Source organism: Mugil cephalus, chromosome 21 (genome assembly GCF_022458985.1).
Source record: "Mugil cephalus isolate CIBA_MC_2020 chromosome 21, CIBA_Mcephalus_1.1, whole genome shotgun sequence".
Lineage (NCBI taxonomy): Eukaryota > Metazoa > Chordata > Actinopteri > Mugiliformes > Mugilidae > Mugil > Mugil cephalus.
The window spans coordinates 12,413,157-12,439,722 of record NC_061790.1 but is presented as its reverse complement, the minus strand read 5'-3'; the positions used below and the strand labels follow the sequence as shown (position 1 = coordinate 12,439,722).

The 26,566-nt window shown below is 42.3% G+C and overlaps 2 protein-coding genes across 3 annotated transcripts; both read right to left on the bottom strand.

Moving 5' to 3' along the window:
• Nucleotides 1-2,228: 2,228 nt before the first annotated feature.
• On the bottom strand, nt 2,229-19,239 carry ehd3 (EH-domain containing 3). 2 transcript variants are annotated; one of them, XM_047574246.1, is made up of 9 exons: nt 18,478-19,239; nt 17,783-18,096; nt 13,437-13,613; nt 12,763-12,860; nt 7,974-8,115; nt 7,590-7,689; nt 7,235-7,405; nt 5,353-5,517; nt 2,229-5,277 (listed from the first exon to the last, which is right to left on the bottom strand). In XM_047574246.1, the coding sequence occupies exons 2-9, from the start codon at nt 18,007-18,009 to the stop codon at nt 4,750-4,752; spliced, it is 1,608 nt and encodes a 535-aa protein (XP_047430202.1). In that variant the 5' UTR covers nt 18,010-18,096; nt 18,478-19,239; the 3' UTR covers nt 2,229-4,749. The 2 variants fall into 2 exon arrangements, with proteins under 2 accessions (XP_047430202.1, XP_047430201.1); XM_047574245.1 differs by having other exon boundaries at nt 17,783-18,151; nt 18,478-19,238.
• Nucleotides 19,240-20,774: 1,535 nt separating this feature from the next.
• Nucleotides 20,775-26,039, bottom strand: il20ra (interleukin 20 receptor, alpha). Its single transcript, XM_047574244.1, has 7 exons — nt 25,682-26,039; nt 24,563-24,686; nt 24,160-24,368; nt 23,535-23,710; nt 23,093-23,237; nt 22,709-22,845; nt 20,775-22,600 (listed from the first exon to the last, which is right to left on the bottom strand). The coding sequence occupies exons 1-7, from the start codon at nt 25,728-25,730 to the stop codon at nt 21,608-21,610; spliced, it is 1,833 nt and encodes a 610-aa protein (XP_047430200.1). The 5' UTR covers nt 25,731-26,039; the 3' UTR covers nt 20,775-21,607.
• Between the last annotated feature and the right edge of the window lie 527 nt (nt 26,040-26,566).

Sequence of the window (26,566 nt, the reverse complement as noted above, 5' to 3'; positions counted from 1 at the left end):
TCCATTCTCTGATGAGGCACTAGAGAAACCTACACAACATTAGGAAGGTGGTCCCACATATTAAACTACAACAAAGAAATCAAGATTGAATATTTAACGAGACCTTTGTTTATGAATCTCGAAGAGCCATTGGAGTAATGTACAACTAATGACAAGAATGTTTGCTTAATGCAATGTGATTTTTAAATTATTAATAAGGGGAAGTGGAGGAGTTGCTCGCATTGATGCCTCATCAGTACTGTGGCCTTTCTGACAACCAAGTCAAATGTGTCTACAGAAGTCATAACAGTGACATGTATGTGTGTGTGTGTGTGTGTGTGTGTGTGTGTGTGTGTGTGTGTCAGGGCCTCACCATCCCCACCCAGTGTTCTCAAATTCCACTTCCCTTGTGTATCTGGGTGTGTGTCCTGATGTATAGCTTCCTCATGCATGCGTCTCCACCAGACAAACACACGCATCAATCACATACATTCACTGCACGCAGTAACACACGCATCGTGTCCATACGTCACCGCTGACAGACATGCCTAATTTATTACAACTGACAAAAGATATACTGCACTTTCCTGCTGGAAAGATAAAAAACCAAAACCAGAGACAAACATTTTTAGCCGTCTCCGACTCAGAATGCGCCCGCCTCTCACTGCCCATCCGTCTTTCTCTAGTCTACTACCAGCCGTCTCTTTATCTCTGTGTCACATTTTATTCAGGAAAGAAGAACATAAATACCCTACTTAAAATAGTAACAGCAGAAGTTATTTTTTCGGCAACTTATTTTAGTGTATTTTGTTCTATTTACGATCTACGGACAATACCTGAGACGCACATACACACGGCATTCATTGACACAATGAATTCCGTAGCCCCTTAACCTAAGGGGAGCTTGGGGACTGTTGTCTCTCAGTAAGCACCTAACCCCCAATTTCCTACCCGGGCGCACCCACCAGAGGCTGCAGCCCACTGCTCCAACTGTACACACTACTGTGTTTGCAAAGACATGGGTCAAACGGCAGGAACATAATTTCCCCTCTGGGATCAATATAGTATAAATTATCTTGTTATTATCTAACCCTGAACATTTCAACTAAGCCCCTAACACTAATCCTAGCCATCATCAAATTGTAAGCTTTACCCTAAAACTGGGTCTCTACCCTCAAACTGCCTTGTAGAGAAGTGAGGACTGTCCCCACTTTGCACAATTGTTGTCGCTCCAATGGTGTAAAACTGGTCTATAAAAAAACGCACATACGGAAAGAAGAGAATAAGAAGGACTACGCGATCTGTGACTAAGAAGTGTTGAAACTTTAATTGCTCCCGATTCTTTAAATATAAAAATGGCATCAAAGAGACTTTTTTTTTTTTTTTTTTTAAATTAACTTTAGTGTATGGTGGAGGATGCATGTTTGTCGTTAAGAGAGGGGTCAAGGTGGGACGGACAGGAAATGGTGGACAAGAACAGAACTTCCTGTGTGAGAAAAGAGAGTGCTGCATCTTCCCTTCATATGGTGTGGGTGTGTTTTGAGGGGTCCTCATGTCACAGTCTGAGGGGACGCTTTGACTTCCTGCCCCCCCTCCACACACACACACACACACACACACACATGGAATTCCCTAGATAGCACAGCAATGTCTTTGGTCCCAAGCTAGCAACTCAGGGTTTCGTTTCCTGCCATTTGTAGCGATTTAACAGTTTAAAGTGCTTTCATGTAAATACGGGACACATTCAAACTGCAGTTAAAGCTGAACTATTCACTCGCTAATCATTTATCTGGGATTACACAGAAAGAAAAACTCCCATATTTAAGATAAGAACAACACCCTTGAGAAATAACATGGAGGAATTTCATATTCCTTAACATTAGTCATCTTTAATGCTCTTTTCCATTAATTTATTTGTCACTATTCTTAGAATTTCTTAAATGCATCCAATAGTTAAAATTGGTAGAGAAAATAATCCCTACTGTATCATAGCAGTGTAGATGTCTAACTTATATCTTATGTCTCTCACATTAGAGTATTGGTTTCTGCTCACTCTAACGTTATAATACTTCATGACTGCCGTAAATCGTTATTGAATTATTCGTTATTGAATTATTTAAATTATTATACTGTTATTATACATGTGAACAAACCTTTAAAATATAAATTCTCTTATCTACTGTCAAGTCACATCTAGGCTCTAAATGCACACGCATGCTTCTTTTTCATCTGAAAATAGTCAAGACAGATCAAGCTGAATATATGATTTTTATTATAGACTGTTTATGTTGACAGAGAAGCAGTAAAGTACACATTTAAGCAACGCATCTACATCTTGAAAACAGCGCTACAACGCCAGTGTTTCCACTTAATCCAACGTGTTCACCACCGCGACAGGACTTCAGCGTCGCAATCTGTCAGGGCATGAAAACCACTTGGAAATTAGTTATTTTGCAGAGCATCCACATTCAACAGGCATCTTTTTTTTTTCACATTTTACTATGTGATCGGGATCAACAGTGAATAATGAGTTAGTGATGCATTAAAGTGTGCAGGAGGATTTTTAGATCTGTGTTCAAGGAATGCAGTCAGTCTTCTTATGTACATGTGATTTACAGTAACAGCACAGAAACGTATGAGGAAACGGCATAAAGCGGCCATGAACTGGATAAAGGTCTATTCAATCAGCTCGGCGTGAACACTGCCTCATTCAGGAAGCACATGCTTTACATTTGATGCCATGTGGGGATCCAGTTATAGTTCGCCAAGTGTATTTATCTTACCATAGACTCATAACTGGTTAACACACCATACAAATGTGAAATATGTTTTAAGAACACACATACTGGCATATCGCTAGAGTAATATCAGAAACACTGTGAAGAGGAATTATGTTTAACACATGAATACAACTTAAAAAACACGAAACACAAAGCCAGATTCAAATAAACTAAAATAAAGATTTTAAAACCGTATCAATTATTGTGAACACACAAAAAAGCAAATACACTGCGTTACTATGATGTAGTTACTTTTAGAAGAATCAATGATCAGTTTTCAATTAACGACTAAAGATTTCTAGATCACTATTATTTCCTTTTCTACTTAGGGTTTTGTCCGACACGAACCGTTTCTTCTGCAGCTTTCTAGGTTAGCAGTCTTTCTTTAATTTTCTTTTCCTCCCAGTTCAAATTTCTCCTCACGTCCCCCTCTGCCTTGGTGTAATCATTGTGCTCTCTTGTGTGCTGTTGCAACACTGGTGCCACCCTTCCAAGCTACAGCTTTGCATGCTGCAAACACCAACCTTCCTCTGGGGGGATAGTCTGCTGAAAAATATTGCTGGTGTTTAGCCAACTGTAGCTATGGTTACCCTACCAGAAATCAAAACAGCTGCCTACACAGCCAGTTGTGCTACCCTACTATGGGGAAAACACTGTTTAAAATAAGTACTGTTTTGTGGTAGTGTAGCGTAAGCAGCAGCTAGCGAAACTGTAGCAATCTATTACACTAGAAAAACCTGGTATCAGACTGGTGCATAGATCGACGTATTCTAAGTAACTAAGACATTTCCAATACCATGGCCCAGTCTTAAAAGTCCCTGCTCAGTAGCTTGAGTAATTCTTATGACTGAATACACATATGTCACAAATAATAACACCGATACATGTGGTCAAATGCATACATACAACAGTCAGGATGTGCCCAAACATTAAAATGAACAGAGCCCACATTTACACCGAGCTTGTCGGCACATTCGTGGTATGTCACCACAGTCACGTGGAAATGAGACTAATAAAAAGAGATTTATCATTAATAGTTTCCCCGTTCAACATTTTCCTCCTTTGACACAAAAGGTCGATCCAGGTGTGTGCGGTCACTGAAGGTCATAAACCCACTCCACTCCATCCTCCACACCAGCTTTAACGACGTTAAGAAGTTATTCATTCATTGAAGCCTTTGTTTTTTTATCTGTGTAATTGGTTACAAGCCTTATAACCGGTAATAATTTTGTCATGCGTGTGTTTTGCTTCTACGCATTTATGTTTGTGTGTGTATCCTCAAGCCGCCTTCCAGGAAATCTTTGTCATTGTTTTATGTGTCCCCATGAAACGAAAGCCAGACCACTCAGCCGTGCCAGGAGGACAAGAATAACGCAGGTCTTTGAAGTACAAGGACTGAAGTGTTTTGGCAGCCAAGTAAAATACTGCAGTGTAATTTGGGAATACACATAATAATAAAAATACTGATACTGAATACTGAGGGTCTAAACATAAGTACAGATGGCTGGGGATGAGCCTTTTATTTTTTGCATATATATGTCTTTTTCTTCTTTCATGTATCTCCCCTGTTTTCATTCCAGTAGTTTAAACTTATGTTTTTTTATATTCCAGTGTTTCTTTGTTTTGTTGATTACCACATCTGCTGTACTCACATCTCCACCATCTGTCTGTAACAACTACTCTCACTCTTTTACTTTGGAAACTATTACTAGAATAGCTATTAAAAAGGAGGCAGACCCTGCAGAGGTGGCAAATTAATATATATATATTTTTTTTTTTTTTGCACAAAATATGTGCATTTTTGCCACTATTTTGCCACTTGAGGGTAAAAGCATGAGGATGACAGCAACAGAGCAGGACTGAAAATGCTTATTAGTTATTTTTTGCTGTAATGCTACAGGATGATTCCTCTTTTCAGGGTTAATATCCTCTGGGGGTGGGGACAGGGCTACTTACAGGCTTTAAGGGCAGGTGATGGGGAACCTTACATTTATTCAGATATTTTCCTCTTGGAAGGAGGCACCAGGTGTGCAGGCAGATCTGACGGCAGTTCATGTCCCTCCAGTTTCACTTTGATCAGGTGATTGGCCAACGCAAACTCCTCGTCGTCGAGCATCCCATCCTTATCGATATCGGCCAGCTTCCAGATCTTTCCCAGCACTGTATTGGGCAGTTTTGACTTCACCATCTCCTTCTTGGCGTTGGCTCCCGTCACCTTCCCGTTGACGGGGGACAGCGTGTAGAAAATCTCGTCGTAAGCGGGTTTGTCGCGCGCCACCACCCACTCTGCCTCGTCGATGCCTTCGCCGGCTCCTTCGCCGTACCCGTGGCCGAACGGGCCGTTCAGAGTGCCGTCGAACGCGCCACCCTTCACTACCTGGTTGGGCCGCTGGTTTTCCTCTTGCCGGACCAGGACCATCAAGCCAGCGATGTCATTGGCTAGCATGTCATCGACTGCCTCCAGGAGCTTAGGTTTCAGAGGCTGGAACCTGGTGAGATCTTGCGCTTGGAGCTGATCCTAGAAGCAAACAAACCACTGGTTTATCTCAAGGCTTATCATCGTCTCTAAATCTTAATGCCTGCTCCCATTTACCTGCATCTTCTTCAGATTAGGGAAATCTCCCGGTGATATCTGATGCTCTCTTTCGATGCGTTTGTAGATATCACCCAGGCTGCCGATCAGCTCCTTCTTCTTGTTCTCCTTCCCAAACACAGAGGGCATCTCTTTCTTCAGTGAGCTGATGATATAGGCATGGACCTGTTAATGGAGAGCAGAACCCATCAGCAACTTCACTGGAAAAGTTCATTCCTATCCCTTTAACGCATGGTTAATCCTGATGAATGGTTTTCTGAATGTCGCGTTGCATCTGGATATGTTTATTTATCAGTGGGATCGGTAAAATGCTCTTTGAGTAGATCTTCTGTTCTGAAACCGAGTCTGTTTACTTCTCGACAAATCATAGTAGCAATACTCAGACGAACAAAAATGCTTCCTCTTCAACATGTCAGGGACCGGCTGCTCTGCTGCTGCGCACCACCTCATGACGCAACATCTAATATACTGCATGTGTCATTCTTTTATGGACTCTTCAAACATGTGTGGGCTATGTAAGTTATCACAGAAATGTCTAAGTGTAAGTCAAACAACAAAACATGTGGATCTTATCTTTTAAATAGGTAAAAAAAAAAAAAAAAATTAAATATCTTAACAAAACTCCCATAACCTGGGGCTTTGTTGCTGAGGCCTTTTTGTTTCTGTCAACCAGTTAAGTTGCAGTTTACATCTATGCCTGTGATAAATGTAGCGAATGGATGGAATTTAATATAAAAAAAAGTATTACACAAATTATTTTTTTATTATTCATATTACTTATGATGAGAGTGAACAATTCATAGTACAAAACGTGCCGTCTTTTCACTTTTAGATACAGAGCGTCATCATATGGTGCCACAGCAATCACCTGAAACTCTCAACTATCAACATGAACCAATGGGCACGAGACGCCCCCTCTCCTGTCTTAGTTGTTCTCCAGAGGAAGCAAAGTGGGTGAACTCTTATTATTATTATTATAGGGTGAAAATTCTGCCATAATTACTTTATGGATTCTTGAGCTGTGGCCAAGAACACGTTTTGTGTGGTCACTATGACCTTGTGCCAGATTTGAAGAAGTCCCTGAGATATGGTGTTCACAAGAACACAAATGTGTTTTTAATGTTGCCGTGTTTTCGGCCTTCACGGAAATGATTATGCTGCTGTCGAACACTGGACAAATAGCTCCAATGTGGCATCATAAGCAACACACTGTTGTAACCACGGAGCCTGGGGACACCAAGCATTCCTTTGACCACAATAGTCATCCACCGAATCTCTCATATTACCTTTATTGACATTTGTTTTCATTTTCTGGACAAACTAAACATGGCGCAAGAGCTGGGAGCATGTGTATTTGTTCCATTGCCGTGGTGATAAATGTGTTTCCACAAGTCCACCTCGTGTCCTTGAGACTCACGACAAAACAAACGCATGCCCTATCAGCTGTCAAACAGGAAAAGTGCACTCAACTCTCACAGACAAATCCGAGTGTGTGCACGTTTACATCCTCCTCAAATCTGCAACAGGCAGCGGACTGTCGCCTCTCATACCTGACGTCCTGTCAGACGAGGAAACGGGAAATAATTCACTCACTCACTTTTGTCTGGTTCTATTGGTTCTGTGTCAGTAAAGAGCTTTTTCTGTCAAGGTTAACAGCTGGAATAGTGGGAGAATGAATAGGAAACGCACACACACCTGTGATGCTGACCATTTAAACACGTCAGCTGGAGCCCCTTTACGTAGACAAGCATGAAAAGCTTGACACGTTAATGTGTCAAATGTTCAAAACCTTGACATAATCAGAGAGCGGCCATCTAAAACTTCCTGAGACACAGGGTCACCTGACTTAAACTTATCTCCAGCCCTTCCTGGCATTCGTTACCTTGGCTAGTCTTGCCCTCTTGATCAGGTCATTCAGCTTTCTTAGAGCCGCATTTCTCGGTAAGGACTGGATGTCCTTGAATAAGTCCTGCTCCTCTGCTTCAAACAGCTTCCTGTTATCGGGAATCAACAGCGGATGGGACCAAAATGAGCCGATATAGACGCGGATCACCTGTCAGTGAAGGAGACAGACGGAATCAGTGGCAGGTTCAAGCAAAACATTACACGTTCTTGCCTTACAAGAAGTAAAAGTCTTTAAATGTTCTTCAGAGGCAGCCTCAGGTTATGCGTATACTGTCAGTCAAATAAATGCTACAACAGAAACAGTATCAATTTGTCTCTGTAGTTTGCTGTACCTCTGGGGTGTTGACTATTTTCCCAAGTGACCACATCAGGGCTCCATACACTCTCATCAACTGCTGGGTCTCTATCTGGTCGGCCTTGTTCAGCACAACTCTGGAAAAAAAGAAAAGCAGGGAACAGTGTTGACTCATGAACACCCAGTTAAGGCTGAATCACATAATATATTAAATGCAATGAAGGTTTGGAAATACAATGCCATAAATTCATAGGTTCATTTCATTAGAAATTTGTGTGGAACTTTTTGTAATTTATAGTATGCTTTATTGAGCTACAAATGAATGAGGTCACATGGACCTTATCCTCCAGCTTCTAACCAGCTTTTTTTCATATTTTTATCCTGCAACTTGGGTCAACAATTCACGGAAATCTCACGGCACCTGATCTTGTCTTCGTGGTTCTTCAGAGCCTTTATCACCTCTGAGAACTCATCGGAGATGTCCAGTTTGTGGGCGTCGAACAGTAATATGATCCTGTCCACTCGCTCCGCAAACCACTCGAGGACAGCTGCAAAGTCATAGCCTGGGAAGGAGAGAGGAGAAGGAATAAAATGAGAAGGGAGACTGAGAAATAAATCTCGTCTCATCTCGACTCAAAGCGGCGTTTGTTTGGAGTGGTGGTGTAAAGAATAAAAATTAAAGACTGATTCACATGACCTCTAAGGTACAAGACAGTTTATGATTATGGTTCCAATGTTTAAGATTATGCATGACGCCTGCAGCAGAGAACGAAAACCTTGACAATGACTACTGGTCTGTGGGATGAGGCAGCAACAATTACACCCATATTGCAACATGTTGAGAGAAAAGAATGTCTGTTTACTAGTGAGGGCGTTGCTGCCAAGGTTCAAACTAAACTAAATTATGGGAGAGAAAGTCCAAATCATACATCGTTATTTAAACTAACCCCCTTTTAGAGGGGTTTACGCTGTAGGGGTCCAATGTAGTGGTGATATTTTTAAAAGAAGGGAGTAAAGAAGAGATGAACATGTTAATGCATATATTCCTCCATAATACGTGACGTGCTGGTTGGTCCTGTCAGTGGGACTGAAACCACTGACCTCTCTGACTTTCTGTCTCACTCAAGGGCAAAACTTACCTGGACAAATTCCACAGGATATGAGACGAGAACAAAGAACAACCGAACGAACGAGGGATTAGTGGGATCAAGTTTCCAACCAAGCATGAAGGGCACACACCACACAAGCAGAGTTAGTGGTAAATGAGTTACAATAGCAATTATCATTAATGGAACACAACCAGGAGGCGTTTGTCAGTTGTTAGAAGCTTCATGTTAATTCAAGGAATGTCAAAAGGATCTTTTTTTAAAGCTTTCAAAATTACAACCTAAATCTACAGATTTTTCATATGAAAATTTACTAGCTGTGTGACAGTGCGGCCATGATGCATCAAGGGCTTCACTCAGAATCGTAAAAAGTGGCCTTCAAACAGAATATTTCTATTTCTGAGTCTGCAGTCATTCCTCATTGGGGTGTGAGCAAAAACTTGGTCAAAGCAGTAGCGTCAATAAGCGAGGAAAACGTGGTTTTTAGCTCAGTCTTTAGGTCAAGAGAGCGGTGAGACCGCCGCTGCTTCAGAAAACTATTAGGGTTAAGAAAAATGCAGATACCTTGATATTTTGAATTTTTGAAGATTATTCTTCACTCGGTTCACTTCTCACATGTTGCGGGGGAAACGTATCACGTAAGTATTAAAGCCACCTTCTGGCAGTGAGAGTAATTGCACAAACACTGCTGACATAAAGTATGTGTATATCGTACGCCTTACGTCCCTACAGCTCCTTCCTTCAGTCCTCTCCAACAAGGAAAAGCCACAACAATGACAATTCTCTGCTAGACTGTGATTCTTCTTGTTTTATCTGGAACATCAAGAACCTTTCCTGGAAGCTGTCAAAGTTTCATCCTTCTAGACCTCCAGAGATGGTGATTCATGGAAACGTAGTTACAGGCATAACTTGTATTTTTTCCTGCCAGCCCTGCCGTACTCCTAGTTGATGTAATCAGCAATCTCAGTCACTATGGTTAGTCACTGTTGCTTGCTGTACAATGAATCCTTGCCAATGTGCCAGATTGTCGCCACAAACTCTCGTACGTTGATTTGCTGAATCGGCGTGGTGGGAGCTTGTGTGGCCAGAGCTCGAACGTCACAGATGTTAATTTGTATGGAAAAGTCCCACACACCAGTTTTGTGGTGTGGTGTTCCCTCACTGCACAATCTGGAAGGACGAGTTATCGTGCTATCTGGCTACTGGTAACCAGTCATAAGTCATTTTCAATGGAAGCCAGCAATTTGAAGCCACATGCTGACGCCCGACAGGCAGCAAATCAAGTTGCTCTAGTTTTGGTTTTGGTGCTTGTGAAACGTTAAACAATCAGTCAATTTTTAAATGGATTGTGACAAGATGGCGGAAGTGCAGCTGGCTAAGCTTGGCTATTTTGCAACTTCATGAATGTGAACATATAGTATGTAGAATATTATTACTATAAATCAATCGGTAAGTAATTTTGACAGCGTTGGACAGAACTCTTATAACTACTGCTACAAAAAAGCGACAACTCTAAATATGTGAGTTCCCTCAACAGGGTGAAGTGGTGAATGTGACTAACGACAACAAAAAAATATATATTTTTTCCGAAGCCATGTGACAAAACTGGTGAAGAACATGCAAAAGACAATAAATCCTTCAAAGTCAAGATATCCATGTGTGTAGTTTTTTTTTTTTTTTCCAACAGCTTGTTGATGGCCAGATTTATTATCTACAATACCTCCATAAGGACATCTATGTAGGCAGCTATAGCCTGACAAGTCCTCCTCTGGTAACACACACACACACACAAATAAATACAAACAATGAGAAAACAAGGTGAAAGAAAAGTGATGACAGCAAAAAATGAGACACAGCAGGAATGAAACATGCTACACATAGCATACAGATGGAAATAGGTGAAAGGCAATGAACGCACAAACAAAAATTTCACACACACACACACAAACACACACTCCCCAGAGAGAACACAGCTGTGCTGACTCAGTAGAGTTCAGATTTAACCTGTATTTTTTTTGTATTCCAACAAACAATAGCAGCGTCTCATCTCACTGTGTCATTTATTTGGTTTGACAATATGTTCATGGGACACTTTCAATCAAAAAAAAATAAAAAATAGAGTAAAACAAAACTGATGCGGGTCTGTTTCAGATCAGCCACTTCTACCAATATGAACAATATCTGAAACCTTGTTAGCGCTCTTATCCACCAGGAAAGCTGCAGATAACAACTTTCTCATGACAAAACGTTTTTCACGTTCAGGTTCTGAAGTGAATCCAGATCTCAGCTGACCCAACCCCAAAAATGATGTAATGTGCTGAACTCAATGACCAGGACTTTGCACATTTAAAACAGCCCGAGCATATTTCAGAATTTCACGATACTGCTCCTGCACAACAACAGAGGAAAATGCTGCCTAGGGCGGCGGATTACAGACGCCACTATGTTGTTAGTGTAAATGGTTAAGCACTAATAAAAGACACCTCCGTGTTTTGGACAGACTGTGATGGATTCAATGCTGTTATACCAACATTATAAATGCCAATAGTCCATTAGTTTGGGCTTTTCTTGGCATAAGAACCCAAAACAGACAGAAATGGGTGGAGAGGTAAGCAAGGAATAAAAATTCAAAGATGTGGGAAAGAATAAGTGATCACTTCTTTAATTATCCCAGCTCTTTTGTTCAAGTCAGCAGTTGGTATGGCAATGCCACCACTGAGCGTGGGGAATGCCAGCCGTGACACACACACAGACACAGTGTTAACCTCTGAGAGAGCTGGGGGGGTGGGGGATTCTTGTAAGCATCACACATTTAGCACTACATGTTACATCAGACCACAGTTGGGATCCCTCAGTGAAAAAATAAATAAATACTAGCAAATCTAAGAACCTAAAGAGTTATATTTTTATGATGATATGCCACAAATTTTCTTACTAGGCCAAATCTAAACAGATGTAACTACTACTAGAAACTGCTGATACTGATCAACTGGATCAAGAAACATTCAAGTATTGTAAACATGTAGTCCATTTAAAGTGTTCAGTTTTCACTGAACTCACACGCATGATGAGTATGCTCCATGTACACTCTCTGACTTTAATACTAAGAAATGTGATTAGTCGCGATTAAATATCATTCATTGTTTATCTATGTTAATAGCGTGCACTGCAAACTGAGTATTTTGACATGTCATTATTAAAATGTTCACATGATTGTACAGATTCATACAATATAAATACTGAAGTTGTGTGATGTATATTTTCGGGCCATGTCACCTGTTCAAAAGTGCTATATCTTAAAAAGTATAAAAGCCACATGGGCAAATTTGTTTATCTTACAAACTGAATGACTAACAATGGGTAGAAAGCGGGAACACAATGAGAAATAAAGCTTTTTATTGTCTACTACTACTACTACTACAAAAAAAGATCAACTGTGCGGTTACAATGCCAGTCAAAGGGTTAAGTGGTTTCCACTGTACTTTTACTTCCTTGGCAGTAGGTGGATTTTTACTGTCATTAGACATAAAACAGCGAAGAGGGAGAAAGGAAACGTAATGCTTAAAGCGAGGGGAGGGCTTATGACATGCAGAACAGATCACTGGCTGCAACTAAATCACACTGGTTGCAGTTGCTGTATATCAGACAGTGTAAGTGGTCTTAAATCTGCAGCTCTGTTTGAAGAAAAGAGCTTTAAATTTATTCAGTGCAGAAGAGTAAAAATGTTAAATGGAAGGCCGTGGGCACAGTGTGTGTGTGTGTGTGTGTGTGTGTGTGTGTGTGTGTGTGTGTGTGTGTGTGTGTGTGTGTGTGTGTGTGTGAGAGAGAGACAGAGGGAGCACATTCGAGCTCATCTTTCTGTCACTGCTTCCTGCTCTTTGAAATGAATGAAGCATAATCCTCCTGATAGAAAAAGCTAAAATAAACACACAGACACAAATGTGCAAAGGAAACGCTGACATTGTGGTTCAGAGTTCAGTGAGACTGGGGGGCTGCTGCAGCTGAATGTGTGTCCAGTGAACAAACGCCAACACACACACACACACACACTGACTCACACACCAACATAAACAGAGGAAAAACATAAGTGTGTGTGTGTTTTACCTCGACTGATTCTCTGTTTCTCTCCAGACAGAATCCCTGGCGTGTCGATCACGCTGATGCTTTCCAGCACCGGGTTAGGAAGCTGGGCACACACGAACCTGCGCGAACAGAGAGGAGAGGAGAGGATCAGGACAGAAGTGTAAAGTGTTTCAATAACAAATATCGGCCCACACCAGACCTCTGCCTCCCTTATCCCCTCTCCTCTATCTCTGCCGCTCTCCCTATTTCTCTCCAGCTGAATAAATACTAACAGGTTAAGCGGTCAGTGCGAACCCTCTAATCCCCACTGGCACCGAGCATTTCTTCTGTCCCCTCACAGTGAGGACACTACCGCAAGAGTGGAGAGTTTTTTGGCAGTCTCCCTTTTCCAGAGGGATGACTCTGCAAGGATGACTGGGCCGACATCTCTCTCTGCCACACTCACACAAGGCAGCCATTAAGAGAGGAGAGCCTGACCAGTGAGCAGAGGGAAATTCAATCACGCAGGAATGTAGAGCTGTGGTGTGGATTCTCTCTCGCGGTCTCGTCGCTCTTTCTTCTCTCGCATGCTTACACACTTCACCTCCATATAACGTTTTGTCTTTCGGCCGCGCACACCTTCCAAAAGGTGTCAAGCCACATGTCCCGTGAGTGTGTGTGTGTGTGTGCGTTTCCACCGAGTGCGCGCCAGCTACCTGTTGAGGAACGCGTTCCCGAAAGCGTTCAGCTTCCTGAAGGGCTTCTTGGGGTCGACCACCAAAGCGTTGCCGGGGACGACTCCTTCCGTGTCGCCGTGCATCACCGCGATGAAGGAATCCGTGGTGGGTTCGGGGCCGATGCGCATTCCAGGGAAATCCTGCTCCAACAGGTAGCTGTGGGAGAGATAGGAGGGAAATAGCGTCAAACTAAACAGGATGGGAGATGTTTTCGATCGGCTTGAATTCAACCATGCACAAATGACATGTCGGTATGTTGGAATAATCCTTCGAGGGAATGTTACCCGAGACAAACAATGCTATTGTAGGGGCATTGTGCGGCGTAAGGACACAAATTGAAATGATCTCATGAAACATGGTATCCATTTTAATAAAACTGTATTTAAAGGGTGATTTTACATTAACTGCAGACTCAATCCATTCATTCATTAAGCAGTAGGACAGATGTGCAGCTCTGCATCCTCCGACTTGAGAGGAGTGCTTCTTCTTTTTCATAATGATTGCGCCGAAAGGAAATTAGTCTGAATGGTGAGCCGCAATCCCACAGGTCTGCCTTGAATTAGACGCTGCTGGAACAAAGATTAGGGGGAATTGTACATGATCACAAGCTGGACGGCTGCCACACACCGGCTCCACAACAAGCAATATTGAGTTTGCTGCTGCCCGCATGGATAGAGAAAAGGCCGTGTGAAGGTGAGTTTTGTCAGTTTAAGGACTCGGAAATGTATTATTCTCAAGCAGCTCCTTACGGTGAGCAATGCACGAAGAAGAGTTTTGGTTAATACTTGTCATTTCCAGTAGCAAAAACAACTATTTATTTATCAGAACTGATGAATATTTCAGAACCTGATGACAGTTTGTGGGATGTTCAGTCAGTGTCAATTAAATCTAACCACAGTCGCTCAGCGTAAATGAAGATTAACTGAGGTTGTGAGTGTTAAAATGTGAATATGTGAATGTACAACTTTCATTTAGCCATGCATGCTTTAAATACTCTAACTTATTTGTGATTGGTGATATTGGACTGTATTAATAAAACTGACTTAACTTGATCCGATGGTGGTTATTTACAGTCTTTAACTGAAGTGCAAATCGTATTTGTACTTGTCTTTATTGGCCACGTATAAGGATTCATTCTCTGCATTTAACACATCTACTTGGAGCAGTGGGCAACCATCCATTGTGGCCATAGAACAGTACAGGGGTCAGGTGTCTTGATCAAGGACACGTCGGCCATGGACAGAGAGGGGATTTGAACCACTGATCCTAGAGTCCCAAGTCCCAAGAGTGTCTTAGTCGTATTGAATGTCTGACATAAATCCTGTAAATCACAGGTTTCTCAAAATGTGAAACTACTCCTTCATGATTTGAAGCCAACTTTTCAATCAGTTTAAAGCTGAGAATGTGAGGGATTCAACTCAAGATCCCTGTCATTATTGTCAGAGCTGGCTCACTGCAAATGTGAACTAACAAACAAAGAACTAACAAAAAAGTACATACGGAGTAAAGATCAAGTCTGTTCTGCAGCAGAACCTCAAACAGCCAGCTGCATTTTTTGCGCACACTGGGATCGATCACAAACACCACAGGATAAATTAACTAGAGATCACACAGAAAACAAACACCCATTTTGCTCTAAGAAGAGAGTGGGTGAGAATTCTGTTTTTCTTTTCCTCTTCTGAGAGAGTGAATGGTAAAACATTTGCCCAAGGACAATCAAAAACAGCTGAGCTGAAAAAGGTTTACAGGCAGGAACAGAAGACGTTGTACGTGCAGGGTTTGGGCTGGGCACATATTTTAGGAGAACTATAATCGCTCCTCTAAAGAAATCCAATTTATGATTGTGTTGTGCTGCCAAAAAGTGTTATGTTTGACTTACAAATGAACAATCCTTTGACTCAGCAACGCAGCTGACTTACGTCTCGCATGGTTTAAAGGCGAAACCTCAGCTGGAACTGCAGTGACATCAGACATCTCGCAAATGAAGATTAGTGTGCTTCTGTCGAGTTTCACAATCCCAACAATGTTAACACAGACCATAACACGGGGATTTAGGCGAGTGATTTACAGCTAAAAGGGTCATACCCTTCAAGGGTGTATATATATGGGATGTGTGTGCATTTTAACTGCTGCCAGATGTAAGGATGGTTCCTCTACGGACGAACACCAACAACTTGTCAGAGGATCCAGTAGTGCCTGGTAGAGCCATCTCTGAGCACACGTGTCTGTCCAGAGCCGTCCTCTCCGGAGAGACGTTATGCAATGCTTATGCACAACCATGTGCGTCTAAAGTATTGTGCGTTTGATACCATGCTAACGCTGTATCTGTGCAGGTCACACACACACACACACACACACGTATCAGCCCACAGCACAATACTTTGCATTCTGGGCAGGTTGTTAATTTCCTGACACTAAGATCAAGCGGAAAAAAAGCTTAAAAACCTCAAAGTTACGCCTTATCCGGTTTACTGAAGCACTTTAACAATGCATCAAGTAAAGGCGAGCTTTTCACACTATGACCGGCCCCGAATGAAACTGCAGGGCTGAAGAAAATCAATGCATTGAGCCCAAAACTGAAGACAGGCCCTGGCAGCTGATCTGTGAGTAAGTACAGAGCTAGAAGACGTCCATTACTTCCCATCAGCACCTTGTTGCCCATTCATTCTTCTTTCTTTTAAGTGCCAAGCAATGTGATTTCAATAAAAGACAACTCATTGAGGCTCTTTTAAACAGACGCATTATTTTCAAGTCTTGGTCAGTGGTAATGTACCTTGGAAAAAGTCCTACTGACAACAAACAAGAGCCAGAGTGAGACTCTGAGGTCTGAAGTTACAGAGACGCTGTCAGCGCAGCAGCTCCGACCGATAGTTACTCAGCAGTTTATACATTCTGCATCTTACTGTCACAGTGCTGGTGGAGCGGGGGTCAGGCTGCTGACTGGGAGCATTGTCATCAGTGACAACGAGAAAGGGAGAGAAGGGAAAAGACGGCATCAAAGTGATCGGGCGCACGAAGAGGAAGAAGAGAGAGCGGGGATGTCCGCGTGGTCGAGTCTTACAGCAGGAAGTCGCTAACAGCATCCTCTCTCTCTGCCTTTCAAAGGCTTAGCCCACTAATTACCTCCTATAATGTCCTGCTAGTGTGTGTGTGTGTGTGTGTGTGTGTGTGTGTGTGTGTGTGTGTCGGAGGGGCGAGATGTTAGCAGCAGCCCTGCAGCTCAAAAAGGGACTCGACACCCAGCTGCTAACATTTCTCACTATCCACGCCAGTTCCAGACATACTCCAGGTTGTCAAACGCTTCGACAGAGCTCTAAAAAATACCCAACACAAAAGCAAACTGCAGCTTTAAAGTGATTATCAAGATGTGTGCGCTAAATGTTACTGTGCAACAACAAGACACAGATAGTAGGTGCGATAACACAGAAAATGAAAAAAGAGGCGACTGTGGAGAGTAATTTAACCGAACGTCTTCCTGGTTACATTACTCTGGACAGTCTAGAGACTCTGCAAGGACAAGAAGACAGTTAATTAGTTCAGTCAGTTTAATCAACAAAGACACCCACACTCATATAGTTTTCCCCCCTGATGTAAAGCATTTTGACGTAGCCTCAGGGTGGGACGGCCCTGCACGAGCTCTGACAGCGGGTTCCCACATCACAGCAGAACCGTCCGTCTATAAACGTAACCACTGATGGTCTGATCGGAAACAAACGTCCATCCTGGTGGTTACACAAGCATTAATGAGCCTTTAGTTTCTGTCGGCAGTGAACAAGAACGCAATCAGTTTTTTTTTTTGTTTTTTTTTTTGCTTACTCGTGAATAAAACGACAGGATGAAATAACAATTTTTTTGCACCCCAATGAATGTTTCATGAACTTCATCCAAAGTGAAGGATGATATTTATTCACACCACACCCTGAGGTCAGTAATGTCCTTCTGACAGCTTCATTTTCCATATATACATAGGCACGTATAGCACACACACGTCACCAGGGAAGACAGATACGCCTCCACATGCAACAAGTTTGCGTGTGTGGGTGTTACGGCGTCTGTCAAATAAAGTTTTTATGGAATAAAGCTCGCAGAGGTGTGGCCGCTCAGTTCGGCTGAGTGACAGATGTTTATGTTTCTCATATTGCCTTTTAGATTGTTTGCGTTTTACAGCAGCTCTTTGCGGTTCTCTGTGAACTTTTTTTTTTTTTCTCTCTGTCAAACTGCTGGAGGAGTCAGTTTGGGTGTGACAGCCTCTCCCCTTCTATCTTTCTGACGGCCTCTGTCTCACGTGTCTGTTCTCCTTTCTGCATGAAGTGCGGTTTTCTCACCGTATGAAGCTCGTCTTTCCGGTGGAGTACTGGCCCACCAGCAGGACCATGGGCTTGTTGTCGAAGTCGGCATCCTCCAGCGCCGGAGAGTGGAACTCGTGGAACTTGTAGGTCTCCTCCAGCGGCAGGAGCTTGGTTTTGTAGAGCTTCTTCAGCCCGTCGCTGACCGTCTGGAAGACCTCCGGCTCCTTCTTCCTCCTGTCGTCGGTTCCGAGCCAGCTGAACATCGCGGCTGGTGCTTACGACCGGACCGGACGAGTCTCCGATGGGCGCAGCTCGTTGATCAGCTGGACGCTTGTCTCACCTTGTTGAGTCTTTGAGTTAACAAATGTGCGTCTTAGGTCCTGAGGTGAAGCTCGAACTCAGATACTTCCACAAAAAAAATGAATTAAAAAATGGAAAACTAAGACAAAGTTGAAACTTCTTCAAAGCAAGCAAACAAATTTGCTATTTGATATTGTTCTGTCTCAAGGTGGTTTTAATGGGAATGTTAGCAAAAAAAATAAAAAATTAAAGAAGAGTCTTGCTATTTTTAGCTCACTTCAGTCTTAGATGTAGATTTATAGATGTATGTCCTGTTGTTATATTGAGTTTTGTTATATCAAGGTCGGCAGGAGGATATTATAAGATTTAGTCCCTAGAAATATCTACAAATTAAAAAATAAACAAAGAAATAAAAGGTTGGGATTATTTACCAGTGAATGTGTCATCTACATTTAAACCTGACCATTCACTCTCATCATCCAGTCCATCGGTCCTCCCAGGTCCAGGCCACTTCATGCACCACAGCCGACGAGCAGCTTGTTTTTGTTTACTAATCTGTTTCAGCAAACGAACGACGTTAAGAAAAGTCTAAACCATCCTGCTACGACACAGCATCACGTTACCGCTATTCAGCTTGGTCCGGGAGCTAGCAGAGGAATCCCAAAAACGATGCACCGAGCCGCTGTCACAGCGCAGCCACCCGGTATTGTTCAGCTGCTCCCGCTATCTGCTCCCCAGCAAAAAACAACAACAACAACAACAAAGCAAACCTCTTCAAAACCAGCAATTACTTCTGTCGTTATCGAGTCAGGAAAAAAAAAAAAAAGGAGAAACCTGTTAAGCTAGCGCTGGTTATTTACTACCACAGCACGGTGCTGAATGTGGCAGCAGATGATGTCCTGCAGCTCAATTTAAATGCCGAGTCGAAGGAAACCCGAGCCCGGCGGAAGTGCCCAACGTCTGGCAGCCCGACCCACCGCGGCCCCGCCCAGTGATGAGGGAGCTGGAGATGATGAAGTCGGCCCGGACGGCGCCATGTTGGATGATGAGGGAGCCGCAGACGCTGCCGTTAAAACACAACGCGCCACCTAGCGGCCAGGAACTATCTTTGACGACTATCTTTGTTCACCTCTATGTGGGGAAAAAAAATGACCATGTTATTATGTTTTACGATTACCTACTACTACCACAAACCGTGAAGAGAAAGTAGGGGCCCTGTAAAAAAATAAATAAAATAAAATAAAATAAATAAAAATAAGCTTCTGGGGTTGTCATTTGTTGTCTCAGTTAAGAAATGAATAGATTTTGAAAGGTTAATACTAATTGTTCTTAGTAATATCTAATTACTTATTATTATAATTATTATTATTATTGTCAGTAGTAGTAGCAGTTTTTCTAAGTTATATTTTCATTATTATAACATTTGCAACTCAGGATCTTCATCATTTGATAATCTTTTAAAACAGCAGTGTGTTTGTAGACAAGATTGTTGTAGTTTGCCCTCACTTTGCAACCGTGTAAAATGCATTTCTGGCTGTGTAATACTTGCATACTGACATAAATATCACAGAATTACGTTAAGACTCTTTAATTGTATTGTTCTTGTGTATTGCATGGTGCTGTTTGCAGTTTGGCCAGCAGGTGTCTCTGTCAACTCGCTAGTTTAATCTTGCTGAGGCAGGTGTCAGGAATTAAAAAAAAAAAAAAACCACACACAGTGCACTACAGGGCGGTGCAAAGGTGACTCACGCCATGCACAGATTTCATTGAGTGTTTTAAACTTCCTTGTGTAAGAGCTGGTAGATTACAAGCTCCCAAGGAAGAAAGGGGGGAAAAAAATAAATCCCTTATCTTTCAAACACGCCACAAAATAAGAGATTTTACACATTTAATTACGTCACATCTCATCTTCTACTTATCCTCACTAGGATCACGGGGGTTGCTGGAGCCTATCCCCGCTGTCACTGGGCGAGAGGCGTGGTACACTCTGGACAGGTCACCAGTCTATCGCAAGTCTAACACAGAGATAACCATTCCCACTCACATTCACACCTAGGGTCAATTTAGAAACACATTTAATTTAATTATGCATATCATAATATCTCTTTGTTTTGAATGTGCACTGGTTCTACCGTGCAACAAGCAAAGCAACTAGAAAAAGTAAATATTAACTTTATTTATAATGATACATTAATCACGCACAGCATCAAACGTATCGCTTCGCATAAGTTGTGCAAATACATTTACCTGATAACCCACCTGTAGAGTGTTAATGCCTCTACAGAGTGTAGCATCCTTCACATATTATTTCAGGTAGTTATAATTTTGTGAAGGGAAATCGATAAACACAGATGCAAAACACAGAAAGGCAAAACTGGCAATATAAAACAACGTTTCCATCGTCACCAAAACCTTTTGTAGTTTATGTTGCATTCATCTGAGTGCCTGAGATAAAGTCCAAGTTAAAGCATTTACCTTGCTTTGATCATCCCATAGTTTAATTATTATCTCAAACTTGCACAACATGAAGTTGGGCAGGTTGTTAATGTGACAACATAAAATATCTTCACACGCATCTCAGCATGATTCAAATGGGCGAAACCTTGCTTCAAAACGGAAAAAGATAAGATGGCGAGGTGGTTTGTACTGAGTATATGTTATATACACACGCAAAAAAAATTCAGATTGAGACATTTTTCAATAGAAAGACCCAAAGAAAAAACTGATATATATAGGCCAGACCATTTATTATTAATAAAACATATAATACAGGTAAAGTGCTATATACATATCTTAATCATGTGTGAACCGAGTGAAAGAGTTTCTAAAGGACCGTTTATCACACACAGATACAAAGGAGGGTTAAGTTTCATTATGATTCAGCCCAGTGTATCTTACAGTCTGTCATCACGAACAGTTTAAGAGCTTCACCAGGAACTAAATCAAACAGACGGACAGATAATTAACGAAAAATTCGGAGTACTGCCAGACTATGCAGTGAATACTGGTGCGCGCTGTCATGCAACTGCCAACAGTAAGCTAGCCCATGACCAGAACACAAACACACTGCAAAATTAAAAGTAAACACCAGAGTAAAGGTTCTCTTGTATGGCTTCGTAATAATATTGAATTATCAGATCGCAACCTCAAATATTTTACTGTTTGCACAGAAAATGTAATTAGCTTGTTTAACGCTCGTTTTGGAGAGCCATTCATGACCAACCGTAAAGCGTAGGCGGTCGTTACGCAGAGACTATTCACGATGGTGGTTTACTCAATTCCAAAGAAACACGGGAAAGGAACACAAATAATGACACACGTAATGGTATTCTTAAATTGAACCCAAGCATATGCTTTCCTTCAGGGTTGATTATAGTGAGATTTCTTCATGTGTGTTTACACTAATTGCTTTGAGTTATTAAACAACAAACTCTCGGTACTTAACCAGCAACATTCACAGATATATAAGTTACCCTGCTAGAGTACTGAGTGCTCCTACAACAGTGATATTGTCACTGTTGTCATGTTTTTTTTTCATAACGTTTTGATTAATATCATCTACTAGTCCATGGAGACTACCAAGTCCCACTTAGTCAAACCATCTTCTACCCTCCATCCTCTCTCCCCACCTCTCTCCAGCATACTCCGCACCTCTTCCTCTTCCTCAGATGTCTGTCGCACGAACACGTTTTCCAACTTCAACACGCCCTTCTTCACGTACTCCTCTTCATCCTCTCCTCCTCTCTGGCGAAGTCCATCCAACCCTCCTTGCTTCATCTTTGGCAACTGTAGTGTCCCGGTCTCGGGATCCCAGGCAACGCTAACTGGACCTTCGTCGTAAAAATCATCGCAATCACCATCTTCCTCGGTTTGCTCTGTCGCAGCCACAATACCATAGTCATCTGACAAGAAGTCTGACCGGCCGGAATGAGAAGCAAGCATGTTTTCGAGGTTCTGGGAGACGTAAGGAGAAAGCAGGGCTACATTCTCACACTCACGTCCTCCCTCAACACCTCCATCTATCTTTCCATTCCTATCTGTTCCTCTATTGTCTCTCTTAGCACGGACCCCACCCATGGCTGGTTGGTGGAAAGACTGAGCCTGAGTTTGGGCCTGTGAAACTGATCTCGTCTGTGGCCACGCATGCAGCAGCCTATGTGTGCTCATCTCCGCCTCTTCACGTAACGGCACGTGTGTTTGTCTGAACTGGGGGACAGAGGAGAAGCTGGACCGCGTCTGAGGAGCATAGACTCTGTCAGTGGGAACCCTCCCCGTGTTGTCCATCGCTGCACCTGTCACATCACTCCCATTGTTTCCTTTATCGCACGTCCTTTCACTTGCTTCATTTGCTCCTCCGTCGCTACTGGGGGCCACCATGACTCCTCCATACGAATCATCCCAGTTTTCCTCGGGGTCTGAGTATTCGGGCGGGGGAGCATCCAGCTCAAAATTGGAGCACAGAGGGTCCATTATAGCACTGATGGGGCTGATTGGGATATGGTTGACTTTCTCAGGATGCAATGCGAGAGGGGATGGATGGAAAGACGGCGGGTTCTGTAGATTTAAGAGGAGGAAAAAGTACAGCATGAAGAAGTTGAACCTTAGCTTTTAAAACAGACTTAAGAAATAAATATACTGTGATCAGTCTGTGACTTGTATTACCAAAATGACTGGGCTCTTTTGTCCGTTCCCAGTGAGGTAGTGATATAGTATGTAGCCGACTACGATCATCATGCAGATGCAGAAAGAAGGAACAACAATGCCGACAACCGCCTTCTTCAGCTGCTCAATCACAGGGTCTGAAAGTGGAAAGGAGTTTAGCCCAATCAAAATGCCCTAGAAAGCCACTTCTCGTGATATTTTTCAGGAACTTTTGCAACTTCCTGCGCTTGACTGAAAAAGAATACAGAAATAGACATGCAAATGACAAACAATCTGTTTATAGTTTCTCTTTCCCACTTCCGTTTTTTTCACACATTCCTTTTTTCTTGTCGAACAGGCAGCAAATTTTTTTCCTTCAAAGGCACACACGTGATGCGGTCATACCTTGAGGCGTAGTTATGCAGTGCCACACTGATGGTTCGCAAGTGATCGGCATGGACATGAATTTTGACTGGGCAGAGAAGCAGTATTCTGTACTGTACTCCAGCCGTTGATATTTGTATGGACTAGTGGTCACTGGGATGTGGAACTACAAACACAGAAATGCACAGATTAGTCAGGTGAATATGTTTGCGTAAGTTCTTAGTCAACCCAGATCATGGTATATCCAAAAAACAAACAAACAAAAGCTGAAACAAAGGCAAGTACATGCAGAGATGATGCGCCACTTATCGAGCAGGCTCAAAATTACTGTCGGGGAGATTAGGTTCTTATTAAGATTATATGGGTGTTGCCCATCTGAAAGTCATATAATTAGTGGCCCTTCAAGTTTTGCAGCTTTGTATTTCGGATAAAGTTAAGCTACCTTGTATTTATTTTTACTCACCACCTGGTCGTTATGGGTGTTGTGGACAGAGAGGTTGTAAGACATCTGAGGGTAGAAAGCTGCCATGGAAATCGCCTGAGTGTGGTTGTTGGACAGATACCTCATTGGTCCCATTAGAGTGATGATGGCGCTGTTGTTTTTTATTTCCACAGAAATCAGCGGAGGACCAAACGTAGCTATAGGAATGGAGCAAAATAGGTTGTTTTCATAGATCTATTAAAGATAACTGAACCTTTGCTGGTCCCCTGATTGGTTTCCTGACCAACAACCAGCAGGCTCCTACTTTAAGTCAAGTGCCGACTTTCAATGAAAGCGATGTGGGGGTCCATTTCATAGAAAAACCTGGAGACTTAGCATTGAAACTTCTAAACCTAAAATCTGCCAATGTTGCAGACTTCAGCTGTTTCTTCTCTCTGTTACCTCTAGACTCTACTGTTACAGGTTTTCATGGTTTTTCCAAGGGAATAGATCCTCACATGGCTATTGTGGAAGTTTGAACCTGACATGGGGTCAGAGCCCTCTGACTGGTGATCATCAGACCAAATAGACGGCCAACAAAGGGTCCAAAACAGAGATGTCATGCATTTCCTTTAAGATAACCACTTCCCATCATTTTTATACTTACTGTCCGACATTGGATCAAATCTCCTTTGTGTCCAACTCCATTTGGAAGAGCTTCCCTTCCCCACAGCTCTAACTCTTGCATAGTACCCCTGCTCCTCATCCCACGTCTCGTCGCTCAGATCACACCAGGTCCGCGCTATTTTCGTACACTTCTGCACCGCCCTCCAGTTCACCCGCCTTCCTTTGCTGCTCTGTACGTTGTCTCCGTAGCTGAGAAAGACACAGTGGACTCACATCATACGTTGACTTCTCTGAATCTTTGCCGGGGCAAACCCAAAACAATCCGCTATTGAAATTCTCCCTCAAGGAAGTAACTTGATATTCCTGTTTGTCAGAGCTGGTCGCATGTCATGTAAACTTCTTGCCAGTAAACCCCCTTCAGACTTACATGATCTGTTACTTACATGGCATATTCCACTGTAAAGTGTGTGTCGTCTGGTGTGCCGTTTCCCGGGAGCCAATGTAGCACATTCCTCAGATTTACAGAGGAGAACTCGACTTCGATGGGGCTCGGAGGAGTGGAGGACGCTGTGAAGAAAGGGACTGACAGTTTGAAAGATGCACACATTGATAATAAACTTGTGATTGTCATTAGATTGTGTACCGGTTTCTGGTTACACAATCCTTTTTGAACTGATTTTCCCCTTTTTCAACATCTCGTGTGCTTACTGACTGAACCTTAAACTTCCTCTTTTGTTTATAGCCCCATAAAAACGCTCGTCCATATCTCACGCAGTGCGGCCTACAAGGGCACTGGTGTAATCCGCTGTTCTTTTTGCTTTTGTCCCAGAATTTGTCGGAATTTTTTGTGTTTTGATACTTTGGGCTCCTCATAAAACAGTTAAACAAGATAAATTCAGTACAATTTGGAGAAACATTTGAGAAGTGTGTTGTATATTGATGTGCTGAAGTGTGCTGAAGAAAGAAGTGATCACCGCTGACTAGTCTTATCTTGCATTTAAAAAGGTTTATTACAAGTGATTTCAGTTTTCCATAGAAAAGAGGACCAGATTAAATCTTTTATGTCTGAAACACTACGGCACTACACGCTAAAAGTTCGACCACGAAGCAAAGCAGTAAACTTGAACTTGAACAAGAGTTCTATAGGTTGGTGAATTTCCATACCATGTACACACCCAAATGTCATCGTACGAGCAACGTGTCATACCTTAGAGAGGACATGTCATAAAATCACAGTACACAGCTACTTCAACATTTTACTTATCATGAATAAATGTTTTTCGTTGCCTCATTTGTTGTTTTGCATAATGGAACCAGTGCAGATTCTCAATAATTTGAATAAACACCCTCAAACTAACTGGGGAAAAACAGTCAAATAAACGGCAAATCAAAGCTGCTTCATAGTTAGATTCACATCTGTTAACAATTTGATGATTTTACCCCGTACAACATTACAAACAGTCCTCTCAGCAGCTGTGGAGTGGCAAGTGAAAGGGTCTAATGAACCAAAAAGAAAAGAAAAGAAATAAATAATGGAAGAAATGACAAGAATGCTGTCATACCTGAGCAGTGTAGGCACCACAGGTTAAAAAGAACGAATGCGGTCCACATGTCTGTACGGAGTGATCATGTTTTCACAAGAAACTGAAACATTTTCGACCTCCAGCTGCTCCTCAGCTTGTCCACCTGCCCCAGTCTGTGGCTTCAGGCTGACTGCGCCTCCTCTTCTGACACCTTACACCTGTCAACGACCTGGGGCGTTTCCACGGGATGAAAAGAAACCAGCCATTAAAAGAAGACGCAACTTAGGCTCAAGCTGGAACAGTTGGGTATCAATGACTGCCGACCAGTAAAACCACAATGGTGTGCGGTTAGAATAAACTTCGGCGAAGAGGGTTTCCGCGTTCAGAGAGGAATGTGACTGCACTTGTTTGTGCACATTGCACCTGTGCAGGTGTGTGCGTGTCTGTGTGTGTGTGTGTGTGTGTGTGTATGTGTGTGTGTGTGTGTGTATGTGTGTGCCACTCTCTCAAACCCCTCCCTGTGCTCTGTGTTTCCATGCTTTACTATTACTGTTAATTTGGCTAACTACTACATTATTGCAGTTGCCCAAGAAGTACAAGTTAAACTTACATAGATTATATATGCCGGTACAGCACTAGGTTACAAGTGCTTTTCTTGAGGTGACACAACTAATTTACACAGGCAACCGTAGCACATCAATTGCCGTACATTCCTAACGAGAAATACACAATTTAGTCAAGTCCGGTTAGAAAATGCAAAACAAATACACCAAGCGTTTGAACATCCGCTCATTGCGACATCTGGTGGCCAATACATGCAGATGTCGTGTCATGGTTGTCGGCAAACTGATCGGACTTCTACACATGGGTTTAAAAAAATTAATAAAATATGGGTAAACATTTTTATAAATAAATAAATAAATG